Raw genomic sequence first — 12,020 nt, 5'->3', positions numbered from 1 at the left:
AACCGCACGCTGCTGATCGGACATCGAAAGAGTAATCTCTAAATTTTGACCCCACCCCCCGAAGCACACTTCTTCACCCATTTTCAATTGGTCATTGAAGAAGTGTGGCATCAACGACTGGGGCATCTGCAAGCCTTTACACTTCATGTTTTACGTTCTAAGGATCTTATTCAAATTTTAGGCAAAAATAAAAGTACCTTTCTCTATGAGAGTTAACAATTAAGAAAAATGAGCAAACTCCCATTTTTACCTTCTAATAGCTCAACTCTTGGTATTTTTGATAAACTTTATTACGATTTATGGGGTCCTGCGCCCGTTCAATCTATTGGCAAATTTTAGTTCTATGTTTGTATTGTTGACACATTTCCCAAATATATGTGGTTTATTCCCTTGAGAAAAAAAATATGATTTTTTTAATGCATTCTTAATTTTGAAAAATTTGTTGATTGTCAGTTTAATAAGAAAATCAAAGTCTTTCAATCTGATGGTGGCAGTGAATTCACCAGCAATGAATTTAATTTGCATCTTCAATGCCAAGGTATTCTTCATCAATACTCTTGTCCGTATACACTCTAACAAGATGTTTCGGTGGAATGGCATCATCACACCATCTGTGAGCTAGGTATTATGCTCTTTCATAGCGGCGTACCAAAACATTTTTGGGTTGAAGCTTTTTCCACTACCGTTTTCTTAATTAATTGGCTACCTTTCACACCCATTGAACTTCAATCCCCGTTTTATTTGCTTTATGGCAACTATTCCGATTATACCTGCCTAAGAGTTTTTGGCTCAAAATATTATCCCTACACTTGGCACACCAAGCATAATAAATTTGACCATAAAACACTACCATGCATTTTCCTAGGCTACAGTGATACACACCAAGGGTATAGATGTTATCATCCACCCTCACGCAAGACATTTATTTCTTGGCACATTGTTTTTTGATGAAACTAGTTTTCCTTTCAAACAACTCGGTAACCTCCATCTACCCTCTCCTGATAGTCAAGTTTTATCAACTTTCATTGAATGGCGCTCACCTATGACTAACGCTGTGGATATACCTAGTGCAACTTCTTTGCAGCTACTGCCTCTACCAATCCCCTTAACATCCATAACTATTGGTTCCATTCCCATTCCCTCATTGGCTTCCAACAATGAGACCTTCTCCCACCCTAACCTCACTATACCTTTACCTCACAATGAACCCCCTCCCACCCCTTTGCTTACTGTATCACATACCTCTCCTCCTCCTCAAGCCCTTACCTCTTATCCTATGGTAACTTGCGCAAAAGTTGGGATTCACAAACCTAATCCTAAATACGCCAATCTCCAAACTCTTCTTGACCTACCCAAAGAGCCAAAAACCATTCGCTTTGCACTAAATCATGCCGGGTCGTCTAAGGCAATGCATGATGAATTACAAGCCCTTCATGCCAACCACACTTGGACCCTTATTCGTCGGACCCCAAATATGCAAATTATTGGATGCAAATGGGTCTTTAAGACCAAACTCAAGGTGGACGACACTCTTGACGGCCTGAAAGCTCGGCTTGTCTCAAAATGTTTTCAATTTAGGGGTGTAAATTTTAATCAGAAAATTGGATTGGATTGGCCCAAACAGGTTTCTAAAATGCAAAACCGGTCGGAACCGGTCTGGTTTTGGTTTTATGATTTTTAGGATCGGACCGGACTGGTTTACTATAATATATATTTAAATTATTTTTTTAATATTATATATAATATTTTTTATAATGTATATAATAATATAAATTATAATTATATATAAGATATTATATAATTATCACTATGACCATATATTATTATATAGTATTAATATCACTATTAGTATAGTATATAGTATTAGTAATAATTTAGTATCATTGTATTAATTATTATTATATAATATATAATATACATTCCATAATGTATAACATACAGTATTAGTACATTGACATACTCTAAATTAGTAACAAATTATCAATTAACATCATAAATAATTTTCTTATTATTGCAGATTTTTTGTATAATATTTTGTTTTATAGCAGTTTTTTTTTATAGCAGAATTTATTTTACATGGCAAATTTTTTTATAAAGCAGATTTTTAATATCAGAATTTTTTTACATAGTAGATTTTTTTTACATAGTAGATTTTTTTTATAAAGCAGATTTTTGTAAATAGTAATAGATTTTTTATTAAATGGATTTTTTAAAGCTTCTTTTTTTTTTTTTAATAAACAATTTTTTTATGACAAATTTGCAAAATTATTTAAATCGAAAAACCGGACCGAAAACCAGTAAAATCGGAGGTTTCGGTTTAGGAGGGTAACTGGTGTGTAATCGGTTTTGGAAAATGCAAAACCGGTGTATACTAGTTTGGTCCTAAATTTTGTCCAAAATCAGACTGGATCGGACCGGTTACACCCCTAGTTTTCATCAAGTCGATGGTGTCGATTACAATAAGATTTTTGCTCTAGTTGTCAAACCTAGCACCATTCGAATCGTCATCAACTTAGTACTCATTAATCACTGGGACATTCACCAATTTGACGTCAAAAATTCGTTCCTTCATGGGGACCTCAAGGAGTCTGTCTTCATGAAACAATCTCTAGGTTTTACTGATCCTACTTTTTCTTCATATGTTTGCAAGTTGAATAAAACTTTATATGATTTAAAACAAGCTCCTCGTGCATAGTTCGATAAATTTTGTACTTTTCTCATTTCTTATGGGTTTACGTGTAATATGGCGGATCCCTTACTTTTTATATATCATTCCTCTCGTGGTATGCTTGTCTTATTATTATATGTTGGTGATATTCTCTTAACAAGTTCTAATCCTGTTCTTACATGACTTTACGTGTATCGTTGGTACCCAATTTGCTATGAAAGATCTTGGTCCATTGCATTATTTCTTAGGCATACAGGTTCATTATACTTCCGATGGGCTTATTCTCTCCCAAACTAAGTATGCCCTTGACATTTTTGAATGTGCAAAAATGCAGGACTGCAAACCCATGGGCACAGCTATGATGGCCCAAATGAAAGGACTCACTACTGATGTTCATTTTCCTGATCCTTCGCACTACGGTAGCATTGTTGGTACTCTCTAATATCTCACACTTACACGGCCCGACCTAGCCTATAGTGTCAATTATGTCTCACAATTTATGCATGCACCAAAACTTTCTCACTATAAAATGGTGAAACACATTCTTAGGTACTTACATGGCACCTTGGAACTAGGTATCCATTTAGTTTCCAATTTACACTTGATCTTTATGCCTTTTCCGATGCAGATTGGGCAGGTTGTCCTCAAACACAATACTCCACAACTAGATATTTCATTTTTCTGGGAAGCAACTGTGTCTCATGGTCTGCCAAGAAACAACACATTGTGTCTCGCTCAAGCTTTGATGCTGAATACCGCGCCATGGCTCATACAACCGCTAAACTTACATGGATTTCATTCATTCTATGCGATCTTGGTGTTCGTATTCCATCTTCGCCACTTCTCTTATGTGACAACCTCAGTGCTCTCTACATGACTGTCAATCTGACTCTTATGATGTGTAAGATTTTTCCACAAACACCTAGAGTGCAAATCTCGTTAGGTTTGGCCAGGCTAGACTGGTCACAACTTCTCACACTTTGAATTTTCCTTCCTTTTTTTTTTTTTTTTTGTGTGACTTTGGAGTTATGTACTCCACCTTTGTAACAAATGAAAGGTGTGAGTGATGCCTCATGAGGCTTTAGCCTTGGAGTTCTTTGTGTTGTAAGTAGTTTTGTTGGTGGCTCAAAGTTTATCTTGAGGGCTCTTTATGCTACATGAAGAAGCTTGGGGCATGTATATGATCTATCTCTGACGAGCTAAAATGCTTTATGAGGTTTTTCGGTCCACTCGGGAATCTATCTTGATCGAGGGCTTTGTTTATTTTGCCATGGCGAGCACCTCTTTGCCGGGATGCCATGCACCATTGAGGGCTAATTCCCTTAGGAAGTGAGTGATGGTCTTAGTTTGTGAGAACACTTCTAGGCTTTATCTATCATGCCATCCAAAGAAGTCTCTGGTTGGGTCCTAAATTATTTCCCTTAGGAAGTAAGTGATTATTGGGCCTTTAACGAAGACACTTTAAGTTACGTTTGGATGTTGAGGTGATCTCAGATGATTGTGAATAGTAGTTAAAAAGTAGTAAATAATTTATAAATAATAGTGAACCGTTTGTGAATAATAATGAAGTAGTCTACTCTCATTTACCAAACACAGCTAAAGAAAGAGGAAATGAAAATTTTAGTACTTTCCTTCACACATAATTTTAGTAGTTAATACTTCTCATTCATGTTTATCCTTGAAAGCAAAGGAGAAATACCACCCAAATAATTTGAAGTACTTTAGTGTAGATTTGGAAAATTTTATTATATTGATCATTTGGTAGTTCAACTTCCACTTCCATTGATTTGACACTATTTAAAGTCTTCCACAATAGTATTACTATATTAGCTAGGTTGTTATGTATCTTTCCTAACGGTTATCTACCCTTTGCCTTTTGTTTCATGTGACTCTTTATGATTGTACAAGGCAATATTTTCTGTTGATACTTCAAAATTGAAAGCAGAAAGGCCATTGAGAAGTGCTATATAAAAAGAAGTTATAAGAATAAATTCATAAACTGATATAGTTTTATATGATACGTTAGATTTACTTTCTAATAAAAATAGTTTTAGAATTTAGCGTACCACATCAAGTATTAAGAATATAATACAAATAATTTAATCTACTTGATCTTCTTATCAGTTTAAATTTTTAAGATAAATGATAATTTCACATGGCATCAAAGCATATATTTTAAGTTTGAACCCTGACTTTACATAGTTATGTTAAAAATATAATACAAATAATTAAATTTACCTCTTTTCACCGGTTTAAATTTTTAGAAGAAGTGATGATTTTACATCAAATCATTTTTATGAGATCTTTTTTTAATTAAAACATTTCTCTTATAACTTACCTTTGGATGGTATTGGAAATTTTTTTAGCTTTGTTGAAGAGTATTGCTAAGTTTGTTTTCATAAAACTTCTTAACTTATCTCATCTCATCTAATCATTATAATTTTTTCAAATTTTCACACAAAATAATATAAGCAATTCAATTTTTTTAAATGTCAAAATAAAAATAATATTAAAAAATATATGTTTTAACAATATTTTATTTAATTTTTAACTTTCATCACATCTCATATGTAAAAACAAAATAGTCATGTGCAGGCCATTGAGCAGTACTGCTAAGTTGGAGTTGGAAGTACGTACTCACACTAGTTAATTCATTCTTCCTAAACAGCAAGCATAGGACCCATGATAGGAGATTATTCCTTGTAATCATCGATGCATTGAATTAAAACTCATGAATACAAAAGGGGATGAGGTATCCCAAACAAAAACGATCGAGTTCAGCATAATCAACACAGTACATAAAAAAATAGAAAAGTGGATAAAAGACTGTGAAATCAGCACTTAATTGGTTAAGATCTAAACAAACAGGCACTTTCGATACCTTTTCCATTCTAATGTTTTCGATGATCTATCTGCATGTCTTTAATTCTCTTCAACTAGTTCATTTTTTAAGAAATACGGCAGCTTCTGTTTTCTTTTTTAATAGAACAGTTGACCATGAGGGTTTACCTTGCATTTTTTTTTTTATTATCCCAAGTTGCAAGTTCCAGTTTTAAACAAATATATATACACATTCGATTCTTGGTACTTGGTAGGCTACACACATCCATTACCTACTTAATTATTCCCATCTCACACGTATTTACTCTTTCTTTTTGAAAGAATAGGATGGTCATACCTTATTTTTATTGATTACTGTTACTTATTGCATATGAATACCTTATATAAGAGGGAACTTGGAGGTTACATTCAAAGTCCCAAAACCAAACTTCTAAATTAAAAGCTACATGAAAATGATTAAAACAACAATAGGTTCATAAACAGAAATCTAAAAAAGAGATAAACAATTAATCCTAGAGATTATGGATACCGGCATGCATGATCCAAAGCAACAAGACCAACAATATGTTTAGGAAGTTGTAAGATGGAAAAGAAAATAAAAGAAAGCATAAGAGCAAATTTAAAGTAAACATACATACACACCTAGACCTTTTAGATTGATTAGTGTTTTTTTTATTGATTAATATTGCTTGACATTAATAAACTGTCCAAGTGCGTTCTCTCAAGAGTCCTTCCACTTGCTCCTTGAAGTTTCTAGGGAGGAGAATTTCAAAGCTGATCATCATGAACTGTACTGGGAATCTGAAGATCAGAAAGTCCCTAGATAGAGTTCTATATATATATATATATATAATTGAGGGCAATATTTGTATGAAAGATGCTTGTGTTTGGTGGGTGAGATAATCTGGGAATTGAGTAAAGCACCAAAAGAAAAAGAGAAGAATTAAATTTCCTTTTGGGATTCCCATTTTCTTTTGTGCTGTTGCTCGCACGTCTCGTGTTTTAGGTAAGTGAAGTGGCCGATCGACTTTTGTGCATATATCCATAGCTTTATTTATTTATTTTTATTTTTTTTGTATATTATCATAAAGGAAAAGCAAAGGAAAAGCTTGGAATCCAATCTGTCTTCTCAACGACCAAATGAAGAGTAAAGTTGTGCATTGAACGATCACCTGCCAACAAGGAAAAATCTGTGTTTGATTGATTTTTGATCATTGCTTAATGATGAGATGATGTCAACTCCATCCACCAAAGTCTTTTTATATGAACATCTTGGAGTTGGAGTGCTAGAAATGCTAGATCGCATAGGGATCATGTAAAACTTGTTTTTAATTTTTTGTTGTACTAGAAAATAAAGAGTTATTTTGGGTTATACATTGATTAAAGAATAAAGCATGCATGTGCTTTTTAACTGTGCTTGCAATGTAAATAAATAGATGACAAAGTTGCTATAAAAATAATTATTTTTTATCGAAATGAGTCATTTCTCATTACATATAATTCGTTATAAATAATTATTTTTCGTTATGAATAATATTGTCTCCGAAAATATTATATGCAACACACCCATCTCATTTTTTTATCCTATTATATAATTGAGATGATACTATTTATAATTTAATATCAACTCAAAAAAATAATTCAATTATTAATAAATAATGTCATATCAACATAGAACAATGAGGGGGAACATACCCTAGATCAATCAGAGTTTATGGGGTCCATAACCAAGAAGCATCACTCACTCCTAAGCATGAATTGTTGAATTATTTCTTGTGACATTCCCCCATCTCCTATCTAATCTCAATGAAATCTTGCTTCATCCCTTTCATTTCTCATTAAATGTATATGTCTCATAAGCATTTAATGCTAACATGGTCTATATCTATATCTATATCTACATCTACATGTGCTAATAATATGGCAGTCTTTTTTCTTCTTTTTTCTTATCGTCCTTCTTTAAATCCAAATATTTTTTTATAATTTGGTCATATATATAGATACAATATATAGATTTCACAATATTTAATGGTATTCTTGATACTATTTACTGATAATGTTTAATATTATACAATCTAAGATTGTATCTATATTTTTTTATACAAATTTCATGTAAATTTCATCACATATTCTAAAGATAAGAAATATGAGAATGAAATCCAAAAGACTCTAAGCTTAAAGGTATGGAGGACCGTTGACCTAAAACTTATAAACAAGGGTTCAGAAACATGTTGATTTTAATGTTCCTTCTTCCTCCAACTCCACCACATAAATTTTAGCATTAAATTATGTAACAACTAGACCAGTACATATTAAAATAGTCACATTCCTTTTCTACTATATTAAATTGCAATATTTATTTTTATTTCTATTTTTTTTTTTTATTATAGAGTATAAATCGGGGGACTAGTTTAAAAAAAATAAAAAAATAAAATAAAATTGGGGGACTAAGAAAGGACAAAAAAGGAAAAGCATGTACCTCACATTATGCCTAGCTTTTAATCATATAGCTGTGTTGGGGGGACTCAGAGTTGGTGGGTCTACAGTACAAATTAAAGTTGTGGGGCCAACCTCACTTTCATAATAATCTCAATGCCCCTTTCATTTTTAATTAAAATAAGATAAATTATAAAATTTAATATTGAATCACCACTTATATCTAGAAAATTTAATTTAATGAAAAGAATAGAATTTAAATATTCAAGTTATATACTTTTTTTTCTTCATCCCATAAGAAAAAAATATTATACTTATGGAATGTTAATATTTTATTATAAAATTTTATTTTGATTATTATAATCAACAAAACATAATTATCAAAGCCATTATTTTTTAATTTTTTTGTTCTATACTATTTAAATGAAACATCAGTGTTTTCATTTTTCTTTGATATATTAGCAATTTAGCATTTTATACAATTTTTTTAAAAATTTAAACTAAATTTATAATGAAAAATGGAACAAAACATTTACTTAAAAAAATAATCTAAAATATTTAAAAGGTAATATTTCTTTAAAAAATTTACGTTTCACTGTTTGGAAGACTAATGAAAAATTAACCGAAATTATAAAAATATTCATAAATTCTTCGAAATTAATTACATCCGTTATACTTTTATAAATAAACAGAAAGCAAAGGAAAATGAGAAGCAAGCATGATCATGTCACAAACAGTAGTGCTGGAAACCAGACCATCTTCCTTTTATTCCTCTTTTAGGTTTTCTTTTGACTTTTAAATATATATATATATATATATATATTATATATCATATGAACTGGCACAAGTGTTTAAAGAAAAGAAGAAAGAAGGAAACCTTGAAGATTTGTGCTTCAATCCTCCTCTTCTTTATTCTGATCTCATCCGTCATCATAAGCTGCAGAGTTACAAGGCGTGAAAGAAGAATCATACCTATTATATATGTGCTTGTCAGGATCCTGGATTTCGGATCCATGCCTTACCTTCCTTCCTTCCTAGCTTCCTTCCAGTTGATCTCCATCTGAGTTCAGACTGTAGAAAAAACTCAAGAAACTGCAGAGAGAAGAGAAAGACCCATTTCTCCAAATTACCTCCAGATCTGTCTGTCTCTAGCTTTCTTTCTCACCCACGAAATTGTTTTTTTGTTTTACTTTCTCTTTACAATGAGAGACATGGTTTCTTGTTTCAGCGAAAGCGCAGTAAGTGTGTCTCATCCTTCATGTTCTAGCTACTCAAACACAGCTTGTATCAATCCGAGCCTAACACCTTCTGTCCAAAACTCGGTCGCCTGTGTTTACAAGATCATCCTCTCCACCCAAAAGCAAGTCTTGATCACAGTCACTTGGTGCAGGAACCATTCTACTCAAGGTCTAAGCATAAGCTTTGGAGATGACTCGTCGACACCACCCTTCAGACTCAACACGAATTCACGGTTCTTCAGGAAGAAGAAAGGGAGCAGATTGATGGAATCCGATAATTCAAGTTTTGAGGTCTTCTGGGATCTCTCTAATGCCAAGTATGACACAGGACCTGAACCTGTTGATAGCTTCTACGTGCTGGTAATGGCTGACTCGGAAATGGGTTTAATACTAGGTGACATGGCGGAAGAAGCTGCTGCGAAGAAATTTAAAGCTACTTCTGTTGCCAAAGTCTCTTTCATTTCCCGGCGGGAGCATTGCTCCGGCAATACCCTATATTCAACCAAGGCTCAGTTCTGTGATACCGGCATTGCGCACGATATTTTGATCAGGTGCGGCGGATCAGAAAGTGAAGGACTAAGGTCGCCGGTTTTATCTGTATGTATCGACAAGAAGACGGTGATTCGAGTGAAGAGGCTGCGATGGAATTTCAGAGGCAATCAGTCGATTTTTGTTGACAATTTGCTGGTGGATTTGATGTGGGATGTGCATGACTGGCTCTTTAATCCTGCATCTGGATATGCTGTGTTCATGTTCAGGACGAGAAGTGGGATGGATAGCCGGCTGTGGTTGGAGGAGAAGTTGGTGCAGAAAGACCAAGAAAGGGTTGAATTCTCCTTGTTGATCTATGCCTGTAAGAGCCAATAAAAAGATATATATATATCTGTTACTTGTTTTTTTTCTGTTTTAATTTGCTTTTGTTTTTGTTCATTCTTTGCTCTTTGATTATGTTTCCATTTTATTTTTCTTTGGCCTTTCTATTAGGAATAGGTATTCTTTTGATCATATGAGGAACAAAATAACATGTAATTGCAGATATGTGAATTTTCTTAGATAGAGGAGTTCTTGGCTGGCTTGTTTTGATGTCAGTCTGTTTCTCTCCCTCTCTCCATAGACCCATGGATTGTATTCAAAACTTACTAAAATGATAATTAAAAAGAAAGCTTGTGGATTGCTAGAAAGTTTGTGGATTGGGGTTATTTTTTTCCTAATAATTAAAAAAGAAAAAAGAAAAAAAGAAGATGGACAGATTAGCTTTTGAAGATTTTGAAGGATATTAAAGAAGATTTGCTGAAAGGGCAAATAGTGACTTTGAAAGCTAGATGCCAATGGAGAGGTTGCTTTTAGCCTTATAAGGAAAAATAAAAATGAGAATATTGAGAATGAGCATAAGATTCTGACTCAGAAAAGACAATAAGGGCCTCATTATTTGTTGCCTTTTAGCCTTAAATAGAGTGTCTTGTAAGGTTATTTTCTTGCTTCAAAGCAATTTAAGTGGCAAGCAGATATATAATTAACTTGACAAGGCAATATATATATATATATATATATATATATATATGGCAGGTAATCATTTTGTATTTTAGGAAAGTTAATTAATTGATGAAATAATAATTCCTCCCATCATCCTAACCCTTGTGGGCACTCTACTAGTTATGGGTTTTAAGTTTTAGGTTGTGTTTGGGTAGTGAGATCACTCTACTACTATTTAATATTTTATCATTATTTTTTATCTACTTTTTATTATTATTCACTATTATTTAATATTATAAGATAAGTTCAAAGCAAATCAATGGGAACATTAGAAATAAATTATTTTCACAAAGTCACTATGAAGATTTGATTTGTGATTTTAAGGTATGATCAGGTCCCACTTAAGGAGTAAGAGATTCTAACTGGAAAATAAAGGGTTAATTCAATTTATTAAAAAAAAAGGGAAAGAAAAAAGAGAAAAACTTGATGATTAGGTCGTCTTCAAGCTCCACTTTAGAAATGAATAGAAGATTCATGGGTTTAAGGTGATCAGTCAAGCTCCTCTGAAAATCAAAAGAATAAAGCATGAAGATTTCCACCAATATTTCTTCTGCTGTGTGTGGCATGCAGCAGTCAACTGATCTTGTGTCAATACTCCATAGAATTAACCTGCATTGCTCATTGCTGTACGTTGTTTGAAGGTCCCCCCATTGTCTTGAAATCATTACCAGCTCACGAGCCAAGACAATGATGTTGCCTCTCCTGTCCCCAACACATCTATCACCCCACATCTGATCCTCCACTATAATGGAACCTTGCTTCTTGGCCCCTTTACCCTTGTCTTTATGTTTACAGCACAGTAGCATTACTGCTCAAAATCTGTCTCCAATGGTGAGAGAATTTCTATCTAAATACTCTTTACATGCAATATGGAAAGATCAAAACCCAATCTATAGAACTTAAAGCATTAAATGTTAAAACCAATACTGTTTATGAGGGTTCAGGCATTTGGACCCTCTCCAACAGTTTATGGCAGTTCATTATTCCAGGAGGCATGCCATTATTCATAATAAATAGAACAAACTCATTGCTTTGTTTTTAGAATGATTTGCACATCTGAAAATGGATATATATATATATAGAAGAGACAATTCATATATAATTGCAGTAGGCAAAATCATAGATAATTATTGCATTGGGCATTTGTACATGCAGCCTCCTAAGCTGATGAACACAGTTCCTCTTCCTACACAGTCTTGCCTTTTGGAATTAAAATCAGTTCAGACTGACTCTGAGGTTGGAATAAAATCCCAAATTTAGCTAGACAAAAGGATTTCTTGGGATACACTATTTCCTCTTGTGCC

The 12,020-nt window shown here is 33.1% G+C and overlaps 1 protein-coding gene across 1 annotated transcript; it reads left to right on the top strand.

The window, feature by feature from the left end:
- The first annotated feature begins 8,773 nt into the window (after window positions 1-8,773).
- Window positions 8,774-10,271, top strand: LOC121240196. Its single transcript, XM_041137596.1, has one exon. It carries the CDS (start codon window positions 9,148-9,150, stop codon window positions 10,048-10,050), a length of 903 nt encoding a protein of 300 aa, XP_040993530.1. The 5' UTR covers window positions 8,774-9,147; the 3' UTR covers window positions 10,051-10,271.
- The last annotated feature ends 1,749 nt before the right edge of the window (window positions 10,272-12,020 follow it).

The sequence above is a fragment of the Juglans microcarpa x Juglans regia genome, chromosome 7S (genome assembly GCF_004785595.1).
Source record: "Juglans microcarpa x Juglans regia isolate MS1-56 chromosome 7S, Jm3101_v1.0, whole genome shotgun sequence".
Lineage (NCBI taxonomy): Eukaryota > Viridiplantae > Streptophyta > Magnoliopsida > Fagales > Juglandaceae > Juglans > Juglans microcarpa x Juglans regia.
The sequence above is the reverse complement of the archived record's forward strand: the minus strand, read 5'-3'. Positions and strand labels throughout refer to the sequence as shown.

Coding starts and splice junctions, on each gene's coding strand:
- LOC121240196 (XM_041137596.1), top strand. CDS start 9,148: ATGAGAGACATGGTTTCTTGTTTCAGCGAAAGCGCAGTAAGTGTGTCT.